The 20,780-nt window shown below is 36.4% G+C and overlaps 1 protein-coding gene across 3 annotated transcripts in view; it reads right to left on the reverse strand.

Moving 5' to 3' along the window:
- Nucleotides 1–4,534: 4,534 nt before the first annotated feature.
- LOC139695633 (clavesin-1-like) overlaps nucleotides 4,535–20,780 on the reverse strand; it is a 57,542-nt gene continuing 41,296 nt past the window's right edge. Inside the window, exons 2-8 of one of the 3 annotated variants that reach the window (XM_071594444.1) lie at nucleotides 20,407–20,577; nucleotides 19,070–19,161; nucleotides 16,228–16,381; nucleotides 13,832–14,025; nucleotides 11,607–11,717; nucleotides 10,884–11,034; nucleotides 4,535–5,031 (exon numbers count right to left, since the gene is read on the reverse strand). In XM_071594444.1, the coding sequence (XP_071450545.1) occupies nucleotides 5,000–5,031; nucleotides 10,884–11,034; nucleotides 11,607–11,717; nucleotides 13,832–14,025; nucleotides 16,228–16,381; nucleotides 19,070–19,161; nucleotides 20,407–20,560 (888 nt within the window). In that variant the 5' untranslated portion in view covers nucleotides 20,561–20,577 and the 3' untranslated portion in view covers nucleotides 4,535–4,999. The remainder of the gene's footprint in view (nucleotides 5,032–10,883; nucleotides 11,035–11,606; nucleotides 11,718–13,831; nucleotides 14,026–16,227; nucleotides 16,382–19,069; nucleotides 19,162–20,406; nucleotides 20,578–20,780) is intronic. The other 2 variants (XM_071594443.1, XM_071594442.1) reach the window with 2 other exon arrangements.

Here is a 20,780-nt window from a genome sequence, read left to right on the forward strand (position 1 = left end):
ATATCTTTTTCACATGAGATTTTAAAACCTGATGATAGATATACTAAAAATTGATGTAATATTTTTAGATTTTTTGACAGCTTTCAACCAGGTCCCTTACAATAAAATGATGATTAAAATTAAATTTTATGACACCCAAGGAAATCATTTACTGGAGTAGTTGTAGTTTTAAGGGGAGCTTCCTACGGCTGAGGTAATTTGTGCCATTAGGGATGGACATGTAAGGATGAAAGGTGGAGAGAAACCTGGCATCGGCATTAGCCTACCCTGATCGATAGGCGCCAAGGTGTCCGCGGCTTAACATCCCATCTGATGGATGGCGTACTCACTCAAAGTGCCCTCCACAAAGCACCTCAAGTAGGGATTGGGATACCACTGAAAAACATCTGCCACCTTTGGGAATCTAACTTGGGCCCTCTGGGTGGGAAGCCAGTTGGCCATCGCACCATTTCGATCCACTCATTCACTGGATTAGCTAATATTTGTTTCATTTCTACTAGATAAATGATAAGTGGTGTTGACTCAGAAGATGTAGGAACGACCGCGAGCATGACAAAAAGGAAGTTCAATGGACCCCATTATTAATTCTTATATGAGCAGCAACGAATGAATATTGCATTCAAAGCAGTGGTAGGCTATTTGACAGTGATTTTCTAAGGCCGTATGAGTTGAGCAGATGATTGGTTATGAGTGCAAGATTTTGATAATATTTGGGACTGATTTAAACTATGGGGAGTCTTCGTTAAATGAAGAACACAATGTATTTTTCCACTGTTCTTTATTTTGGTACAACTACTTTCTATGCTTAGGCGTCATCATCAGGTACAAATAAGTCAAGTTGCGATCCATTTGTGTACCATTCCTGAGGGGGATGGGTGGGTGAGAGAGGTGGAACGGAGGAGAAGGAGAGGGGTGGGGAAAGGATTCTTCTTCTTCTTGGAGTTTGCAAACATGAGATTGTTAAAATATTGGTCTCCGTTTGTGTCTTGAATAATCATTCCATTTAATTTTTATGCTACATGTTATTCATGCATCCTTTCTCATTTGAAGCATATCTACTAATACAACCTTGCCTCTCCCCCTACCTATTACCCCTCAACCATTCTGCCGCCAGGTTTCTCTCCACCCTTCATCCTTTCCTGTCCATCCGTAATGGTGCAAATGACCTCAGCTATCAATCGCCTCCCCTAAATACTGCTATTACTACTACCAGATGAGCTTGTGGTTAGTTTTAGTGTCCCATATGGTGCAATACATGTTATAACTTGAAAAGACCTTGGATGCTATTCAGAATAAATACCTATGTTAGTAATTTTTTTAAGCACTTTTGCTTTTATTAAATCCTCTTGTTACCAAATTTCATTGAAGTCATTATGAATTTTATTCTCAATTCTTTCTCTCTCTCAGTTCTCATGACTCTCAGGACTTATTAACACGTTTTTAAAATATTTGTTGTATTTATACATTGTGTGTGTGCGTGTGTGTGTGTATATATATATATATATATATATATACAGAAACATATATAAGGAAAAGGGATAGGAACACGTATAAAGGACGAACACAATAGAGGTGGGGAAGGCGGAATCGAACGGATCACAAGAGTAAAAATATTTCCTCAACCGGGACTCGAACACCGGATCTTTCCACTTGCCGGGCGGATGCTCTTAACCACTTGAGCTATCGAGGATATGTAATTTACCCTGAGATCCGTGGGTCTTATATGTCGCCAAGCGCCCCGATTCTTTAGCCAAGAGATGGCGTCAGGGGGCTGTTTCACCCACCAAAGGAGAAATAGACAATACACAAGAGGAAAGGACAGTGGTTAGAATTCATACAACATCATACAGGAAAAGAACAGTGCGTTTCGTGGCACGCATAGCCAGAAGAAAGAGATGAGCCACATTGGCCAAATACACATTCAAACACGAAATCCCGCCAAACGGCGAATAAATACTCATATATACAGAAACATATATAAGGAAAAGGGATAGGAACACGTATAAAGGACGAACACAATAGAGGTGGGGAAGGCGGAATCGAACGGATCACAAGAGTAAAAATATTTCCTCAACCGGGACTCGAACACCGGATCTTTCCACTTGCCGGGCGGATGCTCTTAACCACTTGAGCTATCGAGGATATGTAATTTACCCTGAGATCCGTGGGTCTTATATGTCGCCAAGCGCCCCGATTCTTTAGCCAAGAGATGGCGTCAGGGGGCTGTTTCACCCACCAAAGGAGAAATAGACAATACACAAGAGGAAAGGACAGTGGTTAGAATTCATACAACATCATACAGGAAAAGAACAGTGCGTTTCGTGGCACGCATAGCCAGAAGAAAGAGATGAGCCACATTGGCCAAATACACATTCAAACACGAAATCCCGCCAAACGGCGAATAAATACTCATATATACAGAAACATATATAAGGAAAAGGGATAGGAACACGTATAAAGGACGAACACAATAGAGGTGGGGAAGGCGGAATCGAACGGATCACAAGAGTAAAAATATTTCCTCAACCGGGACTCGAACACCGGATCTTTCCACTTGCCGGGCGGATGCTCTTAACCCGGCGTTATTCGCCGTTTGGCGGGATTTCGTGTTTGAATGTATATATATATATATTTATATAGTTTTAAAATACTATATCTCTCAAGACAGTATTTCACCTCTCATTTGAATCAAGTGCTTCTCTTTTTAAAAGGAAAATTAATTGCGTCAACCCCAGACACGAGTCATGTAATAAGTCTAATTACTAATTACAGACCAATTGTCATAATGTCCGGAATGTCTAAGTTAATTGAAAAATCAGCCCTTACCACCATTGCTTCAATTTTCAAGAATATAATCATGCCTCTGGAATACTGTATTTTCCATAGTCATTTTTGCATTATGATATGATATCATCGCTAAAGAATTTGATAAATATATTACCCCCTATTATTAAGTAAACTTTGCTGACATAATAAAAGGTAAACTTTTTCATCAGTTTGGAGATTATTTGACAAACCGAACTTTAATGGTCAAAGTTAATAATTTCTCTAAATGGAAAAATATTTCGAAAGAAATATTTCTGCATACAATTATTCCTCTGATCTCTCTATTCCTTCAAGTATATCTTGTGCCCTCTTTAGGGTTCTATTTTGGACCTTTGGAATTCTTAATAAATCCATTTAAAGATTGAGCCTGAAACTATGAAATTCCCTTTGATTTTTTTTGGACTATTTCCCTATGGATGGACTGAGAGTGTGCACTGAATATCAAGCTATAATGCACTCCCAGAACGAGGACATCCCCTATAGAGCTCTCTTACATTCTTTATTTCTAACTCCTATGGCCATGTTATGAGATCTAATATGATCATAATGCATTAGGTGTTTAAAATTAAGTTAACCATAATATTACTGAAAATAAATTATTTATTCACAATAGCAATATTATATTTTAAGTAACTTACAATTATTATATCATATTAGAGTTAGAATGCCTATATCATTTAAAAACCAACATATTTATAATAGGAATATGGGTAAACAATGAGAATATCTTCCAACAGTTAAGTTATGGTACTAGGAGGGTGCTGGCTTACCCTGGTGTTCTGAGTTTTAATGCATGCTCTAAAGTTTTCCATTCTCATATGCTACGAGGATTAAAATAGGAAATGCCTCTACTTTAGAAATCACATTTCTTCTACAAAAGAAGCCTCTCAGAATAATATGCAATGCAATAACTTCTAGAGATCACTGCAAACCACGGTAAATTTTTATTTCTACAGTTTTTATTCTATTCGTTTATTTTATCTTATGTGGGGCAAAGCAAAATGAAAACGATCCATTGATAAGATACAGTGTACATAATCCTGAAACAAGAAACAGAAAGTGACTTAATATATCATAGTCCTAATTTACTAAGACCCTAGTACCTTGTTAAATGCATGGACATCAAATTATTTGATAAACTCTCTCTATTGAAAAACACATTATATTATTATTGGCCATCAGCTGAACTATTCTACTCATTCCAGGAATATTTTGAGATGGATGCTAGTGATTTAAAAAAAAAATGAGTATGAATGCTCATATATGTTCTATGTACAGCCTATGCATTATGTTTTCAATATTTTAATTCTGTCTCTTGTGGTATGCAAGCATGCAATTAAAAATAAGATTATGATTAGGGATGCTGCGTTCAGATGTCATATGTAGTGGTATTGATACACTTGCTAAACATCGGAACAGGAATGCATATCGATAAACTTTGACTTCATGCAATTAAGTAGGGTATTCAAGAAAGAATCTGCTGCTCAACCTCTTCGAAGCCAGTCAAATAACTTTACTCATTGAGTTTTATTCTAATTGATTAACATGTAACTTTTTATTATTGTGTTCTTTGAAATTTGAGTTAATCTGTCCTCTTGCACAAACATATACATATTTTGAGAATGCAATGCATGTATTTAGTTTAAATACGTGCGTAGATAATCTGGAAATAAGCGTGGCACAATTCATTGAGTTTCGAATCAATTAAATATTTTATTTATTCAAAATATCCATTATAACAATGGGAATGTTACATCAGCACTTATCAAATGCTGATTAAGTACATTGATTTTATTTACATGTACAGCCAGTGCGTACAAGTATTCCTTCAAAACAGCATTAAAAATAGGCTTTAATCTTCTTGATACAAAAATGAAAGCCACTAGATAATTTATTGCTCAACAACCATCACATAATGGCTAGTGATATAAAAAATACACTTAATGCATGATTTGTTTATAAAATGTAAAAAATTGAGTTTTTCAAACATTGATAACATGGTTTGCATCATTTTAGTGTCACCTAGATGAATTTGACAAATATCATACTCCCCGGACACTCGCAACTTATTTAAATGCAGTCTTATTTTATTTGCGTATTTAAACACACACAGCACATTATAGTCTATATTTATGACATGGATCTTCTCTGGATCAATGCTGAATATGACTCTTCACTCTTTGGTGTAGCCAAATTTTTGCCATTCTGTAAAAAGGAGATAGAAGGGTAGTCAGTGCTGACTGCATATATACATGTACATCATTTTGCCCCTTGGCGATAATTATCAAAAGATCATTTTACCCATTAGTCAAATTATTATAATTTTTTCATGCACCTTATTGAATGTCCTGCAGATACTTAAAGTGAAATAGAAATTTAATAAAATATAAATTAAAAACACAGAAACATGGTCATTGAAGCAAGACGATATGCATACATTAGAGGCTTTTGAAATGTGGGTGTGGAGGAGGATGAAGGAGGTTAAGTGGACAGAAAGGAAAACAAATGAGATGTTGGGTATGGTGGCGGAGGATAGGAGATTGCTGGGAGAAATCTTAAGGCAATAATAACAATGGATGCAAAGCCATATTGATTGGCAGTGGGATGTTAAAGACTGCCATAGAGAGGAGAATGTTAGGCAAAAGAGGAAGGGGGAGGAAAAGGATAGGGACATTGGATGAAATGAAGGGAGGAAGGAAGTGAGTTGAATTGAAGAGGGGCTTGCTGTGGAGTAGGATATTGGGTTGTGTTTTGTTAGGAGAGACTATAGAACTATTTGTTAGTTTGTGTCCATTGAAAACCTACCTTAACTGGTAGATTACCTATTAAAATAATATTATTGGCTTAATGTGTATTGTGTATGTGGTTATAGTTTCATTGATTTGACTCCAATATTGCATCAATAATAGCCATTTCAAATTTAAACATGTTCAGTTCACTTGTACCGGCTTCTGATGATCATAAACAATTCCCACAAAGGTGTTTTTTCACATTGGAAAACGGGAAAAAGTGACATGGATCCAGGAGGATAAGGAGGATGGATCATAGATCTGGACTATAAGGAGGACAAGTAACACACTTTACATTGCTTTTTGTGAGATAATCACAATTCTGTGGTGCATTTCGCTGAGCTCACTGCATGCAAACATGTTTTATGTTCTGTTTTTCCATTATCAGCATGTGGCAGCTCCCAATGAAGTTTTCAATAATACTGATTGTGCTCTTAATGTCATTCGATTATCTTATCTGTCAGTGGCAGTAGCGGTGTTAATGTTTACTGTTATAAGAACAGTGACTGGAGCTCTGGGTCTACCTTTCTCTCAAATTGTCTCCCATCTTCAAACATTTAAAACCATCTCCTAGCTGAGCTATGTGGAAGAAATATGTTCTCCATAAATGTCATGGAGCATTGCATAGGTCTCGGGTGATGATTTGTATAGACAAAAGCAAAATTTAAAAATGTACAGTGTTATTGATGCAATACTGGAGTCAAATAAATGTGATTTGAATGATGTGTACATGACACATTAAGCTAACAATATATGTTATATAAAATAAATTGTGCGCAATTAATTATTTGAATAAAAAATGTATGATCAGTCATCATTGAACAGTCCTCAAAGAATCTATTCTATCTTCTCTGTGCCAACTGATTTATTTTTTTTGCAAAGTTTCACATCAAATTCCATAGATGTAGTTACATCAGATACCCCAGAGCCTAGTTAGTAATGTTTGCGTGATTTGAGAGAAAGTGTGGGGGTGATTAAATCATGCCATGTGTAACTTGCACCCTTTCAAGCAGGGGAAGCATAAAAATCTGGTGAGCATCCTCTGTATCATTTGGCAGTAGCCTACCCCAATCATTATCAATAACCCCTTTTCAAAATATTCCTTGCTAAGCAACATGTCCAGCTACTGTCAATCTGACTCCCTCTCTCCCTGTCCTTCCCAGCATATTACATAACACATATTAGGGAGTTAAGTGTTGAAATTTTTAGGCGTGTGTTTATGCAAAAGAAGACTTTTTAAAGCTAACTATCAGACTTGTCAAGGGGAAATGATGAAACTTGAAAGGAATAATTACATCTAAGCAGGATATAGATTGATTGAAATGCTTAGTAAGTGAAAAGTTGAAAGTAGCTTTGGTGGTTTACTTGCGCTTTCATATTTTAATTCCTGGGTCATAATTATTTTCATTTGTTTGCCATAGGCTAGAATACTTAAACCATTTTACATCAAAATACACTACCAAATGTACCATCTTAAATATGTGTAATCACTGCATTTGACTACTTTTTTGGTATAATGGCTCATAAAAAGAAATTAAAGTAATCAAATAATGATATGATCAGCATGCAATTGCTCTGGAAATGTTAGTGAAATAAATTCTTTGGGTTTATCATAACAAACTGTTATTAAAGTCAAAGGGTTCAGATTATCTTTTAAAAATGGAACTGCACACTTGTTTTAGTATGGCTTTGTTGTTATTTGGAAAGGTATCATCAAGAATCTTTGTTTTTCTGTGCTTAAATGCGCTCATTGTCTGCATTTAAGTCATTGTATGTGAGGCGTCTAGGCCTTTACTCACATATATATATATATATATATATATATATATATATATATATATATATATATATATATATATATATATATATATATATATATAAAATATCTTCGAAATGGAACGCTCTTCGGCGACACACAAATATATAAAAAACACAGATGTAGATTTTTAGAATATAGAGACACAAAGAAAGAACACACACAATTTGTTATTTTACGTTTCGACAGCACGGCTGTCGTCTTCAGAATGGCGTTCTCGGGGAAGAGCGGAGAGGATGTGCGGGGGAGAGGTGGGGGAAGGAGAGGTAAAGGGACCAATAGGAAATGAACAAGGGGGTGGGGGGGATATGTAGGCTGCCAATTGATGCATTCAGTGGGCTTGGTTCAGCCCGGGCGGTTTGAATGATTGGGCCACCCAGATATGCGCCATCTCGCGGGTTCTCACCTCTATTATACTCGCAGATTTGGGAAGGATTTCAATCACCGAAACAGAGAAGCAGTCGTCAAAAGATTGGTTGTGGGAAGAGGTGTGAGTAGGGATGGGATAATTAAGAAAGAAAAATTAAATAATATCTCCCACCTTTCTTAATTATCCCATCCCTACTCACACCGCTTCCCACAACCAATCTTTTGACGACTGCTTCTCTGTTTCGGTGATTGAAATCCTTCCCAAATCTGCGAGTATAATAGAGGTGAGAACCCGCGAGATGGCGCATATCTGGGTGGCCCAATCATTCAAACCGCCCGGGCTGAACCAAGCCCACTGAATGCATCAATTGGCAGCCTACATATCCCCCCCACCCCCTTGTTCATTTCCTATTGGTCCCTTTACCTCTCCTTCCCCCACCTCTCCCCCGCACATCCTCTCCGCTCTTCCCCGAGAACGCCATTCTGAAGACGACAGCCGTGCTGTCGAAACGTAAAATAACAAATTGTGTGTGTTCTTTCTTTGTGTCTCTATATTCTAAAAATCTACATCTGTGTTTTTATATATATATATACACACACACATATATATATATATATATATATATATATATATATATATATATATATATATATATATATATATATATATATATTTTTTTTTTTTTTTTTTTTTTTTTAAAGGTAATCTACCGGTTAAGGTAGGTTTTTGGATGGGCACAACTACCAAACAAATATTTTATTACTCCTAACAAAACACAAAATCCATCATCCTTCTCTATATCAGGTCCCTCTTCATCTCTGAGTACTTCCTTCCTCCCTTCATCCCGTCCAACATCCCTATCCTGTTCCTTCCCTTTCCCCTTTTGCCCAACATTCTACCCTCTATCACAGTCTTCAACATCCCACTGCCGGTCAACACCCCCTTCATCCACTTTTCCTGCCTCCATAGGATTGCTCCCAACAAACCCCTCTCTTCGCCCACCATACCAAGTACTTCCTCATTTGTTTTCTTCTCTGTCCATTTCACCTTCTCCATTCTTCTCCACACCCACATTTCAAAAGCCTCTAATCTACGTCTATCCGCCTGCTTCAATGACCACGTTTCCGCACCGTACATAGCTACGCTCCATATCAAAGTTTTTACGAGTCTTTTCTTAACATCCTTACTCAACGTCCCTGTCATCAACTCCCTCCTCCTTATGAAAGCCTCTTTGCCTAGCGCAATTCTTCTCCTTACGTCCCTACAACTTTGACCGTGTCGGTCCCTCCTCCTTGTGAAAGCCTCTTTGCCTAGCGCAAATCTTCTCCTTACGTCCCTACAACTTTGACTGTGTCGGTCCAAAACACTACCGAGATACGTAAACTGTTCTACCTGCTCTAGTTTTTGCCCTCCTATTTTAATGTTAAGCTTGGCCTTTTTCTTTCTAGAAAATCGCATAACCTTTGTTTTATTAATATTGATTCTCATCCCATACCTGTCGCACTGAATTTCCAATTCACTCAGCAATGCTTGCAGCCCCTTGGCTGACTGACAAACTAAAGCTTGATCATCAGCAAACCTAACTGATTTTACGAATTCCCCGCCCACTTTCATTCCTACCTCCAGTTCTTCCCATGCCTCTTTGATCATTTCCCCTGCATACAGGTTGAACAGTAACGGTGATAATGGGCAACCCTGCCTTACACCCCTTCCTAACACTGCCCATCCTGACTCCCCGTTTCCCACCCGCACCTGAGCAGTCTGAGACATGTACAGGTTGCGGATTAGCCTCCTTTCCCTCCAATCTATTCCTATTTTCTGCAATATACTCATTAGTTTTTCCCAATTTACTCTATCAAACGCTTTTTCGAAATCTACGAAACAGGCAAATACCTCCTGGTTGTGTTCTATATTCCTCTCGATTAATAATCTCATTACTGCAATGGCATCACGCGTACCTCTCCCCTTCCTAAACCCAAACTGATCATCCCCTAAGTAATCATTTGCCCTACTCTCTATCCTTTTGTTTATGATCCTGAGAACAACTTTAGCTGTGTGGGATATCAAACTAATTGTCCTATAGTCCTCACATGACGTGGCCTTTACCTTTTTCGGAATAGGAACTAAAACTGATCTCACAAAGTCTTCTGGCCAGATTCCCTCCTCATAAATACTACGGATCAGCCCATATAGCGTCTTCCTCCCACATTTTCCTAAGTATTTTAAAAGTTCCACGGGAATGTTATCTACCCCCACGGCTTTATTTAGTTTCATCGCCCTTAATGCCCTTTCTATCTCATTGTCTAGTATGCCTGGACCTAAGCTGTCTTCCTCTACGTCATTTTCTTTTTCAATGTCTAACTTTGTTGGTCTGAGTTCTTTACTATACAGTTCTTCTATATACTCCTTCCATCTCTCTTGGATCTTTCCTGCGTCAACTATTACCTTACCCGCCTTATCTCTAACTGCTATCGTTGATCTCCCTTTCTTACTTCCCGATAAAGATTTAACTTTGCTGTACAGTGCACCGATTTCACCCTTCCTCTGCAGACTTTCCATATCCTCGCACTGCATCTTCCACCATGCTTCTTTTGCTTTATTTGTTGCCCGCCTCAATTTATTGTTCAATTCTTTGTACTTCATTTTGCCTAATTCCATTTTTGCCGCTCATCCATCTTTGTAATCATCTCATCCGTGATCCATATACTAATGTGTATATATATATATATATATTTATATATATATATATATATATATATATATATATATATATATATATATATATATATATATATATATATATATATATATATATATATATATATATATATGTATATATATATATACATACATATATATATACATATATATATATGTATATATATATGTATGTATATATACATACACACACACTCACATACATACATACATGTATATATAAATACTTAGTGTGTGCCTATAAGTTACATTTCCTGAACTATGAACTTTTGCTTGTGACTCAAGATAAGTTTGTCATGAAGCTATATGCATCTGACATAAGTTTGGGGATGCTAACACACATATAATTAATTATAATACTCACGTCTAATATAATCTTCTTCTGCTGTTATAGTTTCATACCAGTCACTTCCACTGTAAGCAATTTTAGGCCGAGTCCCGCCATAGTTTTCTGGCAGGCATTCAGGATCAATATACTTGTGTAGGGATGACATGTCTTTACCGTGGAAAAACATCTAAGGAAATGAGAAAAGGACAATTAATTATGTTATGTACAGTTTAGTTTCTTTCATATCGATTAAAATTATCAATATGAAGTAGCTCTGTATGCAAGTGATTGAAATGAGGCACTAATTCTGTTTATTTTTTTAAGCATGTTCATACTGTCAAAGTGTACCTGTATTTGGTACTTTTCTTTGTATTTGACGATTGCTATACCTACATTATATGTATGGGCTGTGGGAAATATTATATTATTATTATAAATGAGACCTTAACATATTAAAAAAATGAGGTAATGGTCAAATGTTTTAAAAGTGTAGAACTCTAAATTTCAAATGCCCCTTTGGATCAGGGGTGTCTATGTATGTAAGGACTACACCTAGTAGTGTATCAATTTATGTTTATTAATTGATTTTACATTCTAACTACATAGACATTAGCTTTTGGTAGTATCAATCAATTCCAATGAATATTAAGATGCTACAAGAAATTTTAACTTGATACTCTAATTATTATGCATGAAAGAACAATACATTGTTTTAAACTAGTTTCAGATCATTGATAGCATAATTGCAGTTGTACTTACCCTACTCTTCAACTTTTCTCTGATAAATGGCTTGAACATGTTGAAAACAATGTTGAATACATAAGGCTGCTTGACTATGTGGATGTTCTTCAATCGCAGTGGCATTGCATCCTAAAATAATGACAATACAGAATTTTTAAATGCAATTCTGTTTCAATTTGAAAAAAAATCAGTATTTTTTTCCAAAAATACTGGGTGGCTGGGTGTGTCTCGATACAGGGTTATGTATCATGAATATTGATAGACAACCCTTTCCTTCTTCAGGCAGCCTTGGGATTTAAAGCTATCCCTCGTGCTGGGGAAAAATTCTTTTCAACAGCTGAACCTTATTTTTCAGCTGATGGCCATTTTTCTTTGTAGCTATCACTTTTTAAGGCTGGCCTCATTTGTTTTGTATTGGCCCTGGTATATAGACACCCAACTTTGTTTTTTGGACCCAGTATTTTTGGCAGTTGTTAATATTTTTTGGGACATCTACTTGAGAATATCTGTATCTAAATTAAAATGTCTGTTTTATCAAGAAGATTTTTCTACATCATCTCAGTGTCCATTCTCTCTTGGGGCTGTAACTTGATATTTAAATCATATGACCTAAAATGAATTTGGTTTGTATTCATGTGCCAAAGTTGTATGCCTAGTAAGGAGAGAGGTGGAAGGGCGGGCCTTTATCACCTAATTACTTAAGCAATATTTTGCTTTTCTTTGGCATTGATTATATAATATTTCAAGCTAGCATTAAAGCTGGGGAAGTGGAAGAGAGAACTAACAGTTTGTAACAAAATGCAATGAAAGAGGGAGTTTCAAAATAATTGATTTTAAACTTCTATATTCCTCATTCAGATATCCAGCTGGATGCTACTTTCCTACTCGGTATGGAAATTTTTATGAAAATTCACTTAGCAGAAATGCCAAAACTGTAGACATGATCTAATTAAATTGAGGTAAAAATGGGGAGGGGCGGGAGGGAGGTCACATTTAAATAGTTCATAGTTTCAAAAAACTCAAGTTTAGAACTGCAGACTAAGTGCCCAATTTGGAACAAAGAAAAATCAAATCTGAAAAGTTTAAAGTGTGGTCAGTCATCACCCCTAATTCTTACTAATTTGTTATCTTTTGAATATATATATATATATATATATATATATATATATATATATATATATATATATATATATATTTATATATTTATATATATATATATATATATATATATATATATATATATATATATAAACACAGATGTAGATTTTTAGAATATAGAGACACAAAGAAAGGACACTCACAATTTGTTATTTTACGTTTCGACAGCACGGCTGTCGTCTTCAGAATCAGAGGTTCTGAAGACGACAGTCGTGCTGTCGAAACGTAAAATAACAAATTGTGAGTGTCCTTTCTTTGTGTCTCTATATTCTAAAAATCTACATCTGTGTTTTTATATATTTGTGTGTCGCCGAAGAGCGTTCCATTTCGAAGATATTTTATATATATATATATATATATATATATATATATATATATATATATATTTATATATATATATATTTATTTATATATATATATTTATTTATATACATATATATATATATATATTTATTTATATACATATATATAGTATATTTATTTATTTATCTATGAGCGCACGTAGTATGGGATAGACAGAAACAAAGCTGAGATTGATACGAAATGAATGCAAATTAATGGAGGCAAATTTTAGCTATTCAATATTTAATTCAATTTATCAAAATATTTAAATGTTATAATTAACTAAATAAACATTTTGGATGGTTCCTACTCATGAAATTCAGGTACTAATATAAACTGGCCTTCATACTTGAAAACCCATTAGGCTGTTTGGCCAATGCCACAGTTATTTCATGGTCGTGCTCAAGATTTTTCTCAAAAAAATTCATTGGTTTCGTCAGAAAAGTGATAAAAATGGTGAAAATAAGTGGTAAAAACCACGTGTTCTGAAAAAATGGGGAAACTTCTTTTTCTGAACTGGGAAAATTGCCATTCGGATGGCAGAAAAAACTCAAGTAATTGATTTCACATTCAATCAATTGGTCCATATTTCATTATCATAATTAGTTTTCTCCTTCAACTTTGGAAACTTTCTTTGCTCAATTAAACGTCTGTAAAATGTTTAGTCTCTTTTCAGCCTGCCTCACTGTTTTGAGGATTGTTTGTTTATCCTTATCTCCAGTATTCCTTCGCAATGAGCTCACCTGAATGAATGATAGGAGCCTCCTTGAGAATGCGATCGAGAATGCACCGACTTGCTTCATTCCCATCCCATCGAAATCCAAGATGACAATCACACCACACACTTGGGACTCTGGTTCTAAAACTGCCATCTGGTGGATGAGGTAGAAGAGACGGAATATTTGGTCCACACTAGCCTTCTTTGGCTCCCAAGATCCTTTAAAAGAAAGAATGATCCTTAATATTAGGTATAAAACCAAACCTTGCAGCAAAATGCTCCTACCTACTTACTATAGAGGGTGCTAATTAACACTTGAAGAATTACAAGTACTCCTGCATCTCTAAGCTGTGGCCTATCTTTCAGAGGAAATGTGGATTCTGTGACGGCCCATTTTCCTCATCACACAGGTGTTCCAGTATGACTTACAGTAGTGGGCTTATATCCTGACTGAGGGAGCAATACCAAAGATGGTGTTTCCTGCATATCCCACAAAAACCCTGGACATCTAAATAGATGCCCAACTGAGCCAGCCAGGGATCAGCATAACCATTTGGTCCATGCATTTCAATGGTGACCATAGAAAAAGAAGTACTAAGCAGGCCAGGACATTCTAAAGACTCCGAAGGGCTGCTAATGGAAAGGCAGGAACCTTGTTGCTGTATTCAGTCACAAAGTTTTGTGGTTGAGGTAACATTAATTGAATACATTCTGTAGTCATCAATTGAAACATTATTTTGATTAAATATATTTGTTATTAATTTGTAAATCTAATCGTTATTATTAGAAACTACATTAGGAATAGAATTTGCTAATTGGAAATATTAAGGAAAGTATATGTAGGATTAGCCCTTTTCCTACATCTGCCTCTCCGGGATCTGGCCATGTGCCTGAAGGTTTTTTCAGCCATTAATGTTTCACTTCATAATTGTTTTTGGATTTTCTGATGTGTATTGATTTGGAAAGTAAGCAGAATAGCTATATTCCCATTTCATTTTAAAGGAAAAGAAGTTTGCCATCTGAGCTCTCAGTGGAAAAAAACTTCTAACCAACAATGAGTAAAAATGGACCACTTGATACATTTTTAATATGGTCAATGACCATCTCGGGGAAAAACAAAAGGGTGCCCTTTAAAATGAACTCTTCAGACAGCTACACATGACATTCTCATTTGGTGGATTGGACAGTTGAGTTTTTTAAAATGTATATATGTACTGAATATACCTAGAAGGTATGAAGCGTAGAGCAATTGTTATTGTCTGTACTAGGGTAAAAAAGAACAGAACCAAGGAAAGTTATTTCATACCTTCAATCGATTTTTGACATTTTACTTAAGCATATTTTCAAAACATTATAGCTTAAATAGTGGCGAGTTAGAAAGGGAAAAATAGTTTACCATTGTTACCCAGAGTGTGATATACAAAGAATGTTAACAACAACCTTCTAAATTAATTTAAAATTTCATTCACAGCAGTGAAAGTGTTAAATGGATATGATTTCTAAAATGTTCTATAATCTCTAATTTTATAAGTGCTTCCACATTCACTGTCGTACAGTCCATCACATTCGCAGTATGAAAATGAGCTCTAGTTGTGTATCATTCTATTTTCTGTAGACTGTTTTGTATAATGGCTGTCAGCTATGTGAGCCATTTCAATTTCTGCTGGGTCTGGGTCCACAGAGACCCGATTGCTCCCTCTGCTTGTTTTGGGTTTGATCTGGCTAATGACCATGGACACCCTATCAGTTTTTGGGGATGAATTGAATTAGAAGGAATTGAGTGGGACCATACAACATAAAGTCTGGACAAGTCCAGGGCCTAATGTGTGTGTATATTTCTGCTGCCTTTGGTTTCCCAGGAAGATCTGGTATCAAAAAAAATAATGTGGCGTAGGTAAAGCTTAGGATGTCTGTGATCATCTCCTAATTTTGAACCTAGACCCTCTAAGTCAGATTTCAAAACACACCCTTCACTAAGCTACCATTCCCTTTATGAAAAAATGGGGTATTATTAAAAAAAATATTTTCCCTGATAATTTCGTGATATCTTTATTCATATTGGAATGGCTTATTTAGGTTTGGTACTTAATTTTCTGGGAGTACGTTACACCATGGATATACTATGTGAATATATCATCATCATAGAACTCGAAATCAACAGACCAGGGTAGATTTTAATGTAGTTCCTTTTGGTTAACTAGTGAGTTAGTCAGCTCTTTTGAGATGGGAACCAGAATTACCTGTGATTCGTTTGAAAGGGCACAATGAAAGCTAGAAAGCCATTTTTGGAGGTTTCTATTATCAATTTAATTCAAGTGTAATGGTTAATTTGACTTTTCAGAGTGTCAACTTTCTCCCTCTGAACTTAAGAGTTAGTTTCAAGGAGAGTGCATCAATAGTGGTAATAGAGCAACAACTTACCTCCCAAATTACAGACCATGATGCGTCGTCCCAGTTGGTCTCTGTCGATTAGGACATTAACAACTCCCTCATGGAAAGCATTTTCTTCTTGACTTGGAACCAATCCATCTAATAAGGATGCATTGGTAACTCGAAATTCACAGAGTTTTTTGATCTGTGGAGAAAATCAAAGCAAATCCATTTCTTAGAAACAAAATCTGAATCGTATGCTTTAATATTATAATATATATATTTATTTCCTTTGGTTGGTTACCCAATGGTATATTTTAAAGGAGTATTGCTATATTTAAATGCTTATTTGGTAATATGAAAGTTTAGGCCCATGTCGAGGTACATCATGACTAGTCTTTAAGTTTTTCATTTATGCATTCAAAAACTTAAAAATGCCACTAATTTCTCCCTTTTGTTGCCTGATGGAAGGTGCTTTTGGGCATGCTTTCAAAGAAACATGGTTGTATCCAAATGTAAGGTAGCATCATAACAATTGAATTTTCACCAAGCTAAACATATCTGTTGAATTTGAATTATTGAGGTAATAATGATTTTCCCAGTGTCTCCTGTAATTGCTGATTGATGTTTGTATTTGATTATTATTCATGTCATCCCATTATTTTAATTCAGTAGATCTCTTCAAATTGTCAGAGAGCCTTATTATTGTCCCTCCAAGGGTGGCAGCAGACCTGGCCTAGTCCTGGCTTCCTTACGTAAAAAGTTGACATACGTAACCACGTAAATTAAGGCCAGTGGATTTTGGGTTGAAACCGATCATATTTTAAAAACCAAATTCAGTTCAATTTTGTCTTAGTTGGCAAAACATATTTGATACGCAACGGAAAACGCAGAAATGAATATCCTTTTAGGTGCATTTTACTGCATTAAACTTAGTTATCTCATGCAACGACATCTGAAGCTGAAGTCTCGCGTTTGCTAGACCGGACAGCGCCACTCAGCGGAGTAGAGCAATATGCAACCCACAATGCCAAGGGTAGGTTCGGTCGCCCCGGGAATTTTTTTATATCTCTCGAGCCCGTGGATCAATATTATCACCTACCAGAATTTTCAAATTATCAGAGATATGAGTCCAGAACACAATAGAAAATTCCAAAAATGTTCCAGATGGAAACAAACGCGTCATGAGGATGGATGAATTGCTGGGGGTCCGATATATGCTGTGAAAGTTTTTTACTAAAAAACACATTTGCATTCCATGGAGGTGTGTACCGGTAGGGTAAACGTATGCCCACAGGTCATTCCGACAAAAAATGAACCAAATAATCCTCAAGTTTAATGCATTTAAAGACTTTGGCATTCGTTATTCCGTGGGTATTCCTTTGTTCATTGTGGGAGGTCGAGATTTACCTTCAGCGGGTCAGAATATTTTACCGCAAACGCTTAAAAATACCGGGCGGACGTAAACGGGATCATTATGATTCTCGTGAAATGAAGTTCTGCCTTTCAGGAAGGTGCGGTTTAGTTTTCGTTGCAAACGGCATGGTCCAGGCGTTGAAAAATATTCATCTTAATACATATCCGTATATGAAAAATCGGGCCCGATATTATTTCCATCTTAATGACGAAAAGTTTTTGTGATTTTGCTCTACATTTTCATTTGGTAAAACTGGAACGTTGTACTTGATAGACATAAAGTATGCGAGATAATAATTTATTTCCTAAAATATATAAAAATTAGTATTTTGCATGTTTTTTTAAGTAATCTACCGGTTAAGGTAGGTTTTGGATGGACACAACTACCAAGTAAATATGTTGTTTCTCCTAACAAAACACAATCCAGCAACCTACTCTACATCAGGTCCCTCTTCAACTCTGAGTACTTCCTCCCTCCCTTCATCCCGTCCAACATCCTTATCCTGTTCCTCCCCTTTCCTCGTTTGCCTAGCATTCTCCCCTCTATTACATTCTTCAGCATCCTACTGCCCATCAATACGCCCTTCATCCATTTGTTCTACCTCCTAATGATTTCTCCCAACAATCCTCTCTCCTCGCCCACAATACTTAGCACTTCCTCGTTTGTTTTCCTTATGATGTGTAGCACAGAAATAAACCCATCGTTCATGGGAAGAATAGGTATTATGGATGGTGTATATAAGTCATCATTTCTTGTCATATGACGCTATATATATAAATATATATGGGTCGCGGTAGTCCAGGGGATAGAGCGTAGCGTTGGACTGCTGACCGGAGGGGCCCAGATTCGATTCCAGGGCAAGGCTCTTTGGGCAACTGCAGCTCCACCCAAGCTATGTGATTTTTCGAGTACCAGGACTTCCTGGGAAACCATAACCGGCACAGGGAAAGGAACTGACCCCCCAACCCTGATGTGTGAATTTCACACGCCGTCGGGCTAAGTACTGTGTGATCTCTACCATCACCTACCAAAAGTACCCCGATTCGACATATAATCGATTGTTTTGGAAGTTCATGGTCAGTTGAATATTTTTTGATTGACTTGCGCGCCACTTTGTACCTACCCTACTAACTAAAACCATGTCATAACTGAATCGACATTGACGATTTCTTGTTGCTAATATTAACTGAGGAGAATTTTTTTAAAGGTACCAATTTCTACACTGTTCTTTTATGCTAACGAAAATATGGTTCTGTTCCACATTTTTAAATAGAACCACTGTCTTGTTTATTGCTCAGTTATTTCTCAATCAAATGTTCGTCAAATCATGGCATTAGTTTTTTTAATGGAACACGATATAGGTTTAAAACAGTTAGTAGAAAATTTGGACGACCTGTCTTAAATCGATCCTAATCACAGTTCAAATAAAAATGAATAAGCTTAATTGTAAGTTAAACCTCTATTATCTTGACTTACCAGTTTAAATGCACTTTCCGGGTAAAATTTTGTAGGTCGTAAAAATATTAGCAGGAAGTCATCGTCATCACGGAAATGGAAATTTTCCTCATCTGAAAAGTAATATTTGTATAATTGGTACATTTTTTCAAAAGAGCAATGAGTGAAAAGAATTACTAGGTATTATTAATTAATAATTATTTTAAGTTATTTTATTATTTAATTTGTTAGAAAACTTTTTTGTTAGCTACTATATTATAAACGTTTTAATCACTAGATTATTGGTAAATGTTTTGAATAATCATTTCAATTGTTTACAATTAATTATGTTCAATTTGATAGCTGTGAAGTTATATTAGAATTGTTTCGCTCAGTTTGATTCGTGTGCGTTTTGTGTGAACAGCCCAAAGATTGGGCGTTTCTGCTTCCAAGGTTTTTTTCGCTCCTCATTCGAAGACATGAAATATTATTTGGCGTCGAAATAATGAAGTCAAAACACAAGAACTGAAATTGTAGTCCAAAACACCAACAGTAAATTTATATCATTCGAGTTGTGTGGGGCATGTTGGTAACCGATGTTGTATTAACCAAACCTGACATTAGCACGTTGGCAATTCCAATTTCGTAAAATTTCCCTTCAACTTTTGAACTTAGCGCATGAATTTTTCGTGTAAAACCAATACCCATACAGCAATACTCCAAAACTTCCTCGACCAATGAAAACCTGCAGGTTTTTATTAATTGATAGAAAGTGGATTTTTAAGATAAGATGACATAGTTTTCATCTGTGGCTTTATTTTCAGAAAATACTGTCGGAAAATCGTAATCCGGTCTAATAATGAATCTTTTGCGTATAGTGTATAGAAATTCATCGTTATACTCATTGTTAAGATGAGCAATGTTGCCATTCATTACTAAATAAACTGTCTTGAACCAAACTATTTGGCGGTCTGTCCCGATCGGCTCTTTTGGTCCATTGCTTTGGATAAAGACTTTTCTCTATGCCGCCGGTGTAGTTTCTCAGGAAGATATGTTGAAAAATCAAACAACTTGGATAAAGCTGAAGGTGGCCAGAGGCGTACCCTAGAATCGAACCCGGGTCCCCGGCCAGTAATCCAACGCTCTACCCACTTAGAATTTCTCCTAAGTATTAAACAATTAATGAATGCAATAGAGGCGAAATAATTGTGCAAGGATATATAGGAAAGGGAAACAAATGAGGGTGTGCTAGGCATTGCGGGGGAGGAGAGATGGTTATTGGGTGAAATTCTAAGGAGGCAGGGAAAGATTTAGGTATTAATAATAATCATCAATAATAACTGTGCCCGAATTGTGACTTGGAAGGACTGTAGACTTACCGTGTATAATCTTCCTGAGGGCAGCCAGAGATTCCTCCTTCAACTCCGGCGTCTCCCTCAGCTCCTTCAAGGCGATCTCCGCTGTCTTCTCACTCAGAGTCTTCCCCGACTGCACGGCGAAGGTCTCCCTCGGCAAGGCGCTCAGGCGACTCATCTTCCCTTCCTGGCGATCTGCAAACGAGGTAAAGAAAAACTTTCTCAGCATTGGCGTCCAGATCTCGAGCTGTCATCCAACCGCTTCGACACAACGTTGTGTAAGTATTTTTCCCAAGGGAGACTTATTCTTTTGAGTTATGCGTGCCTTGATTTCAAGCGAATCGTAAATAATGAATAGGAACAATATTACATTTTTCCCAATTAAGGTGGTTCTAGCT

This window comes from Hetaerina americana, unplaced genomic scaffold (genome assembly GCF_022747635.1).
Source record: "Hetaerina americana unplaced genomic scaffold, ioHetAmer1.1.p SCAF_61, whole genome shotgun sequence".
Taxonomy (NCBI): domain Eukaryota; kingdom Metazoa; phylum Arthropoda; class Insecta; order Odonata; family Calopterygidae; genus Hetaerina; species Hetaerina americana.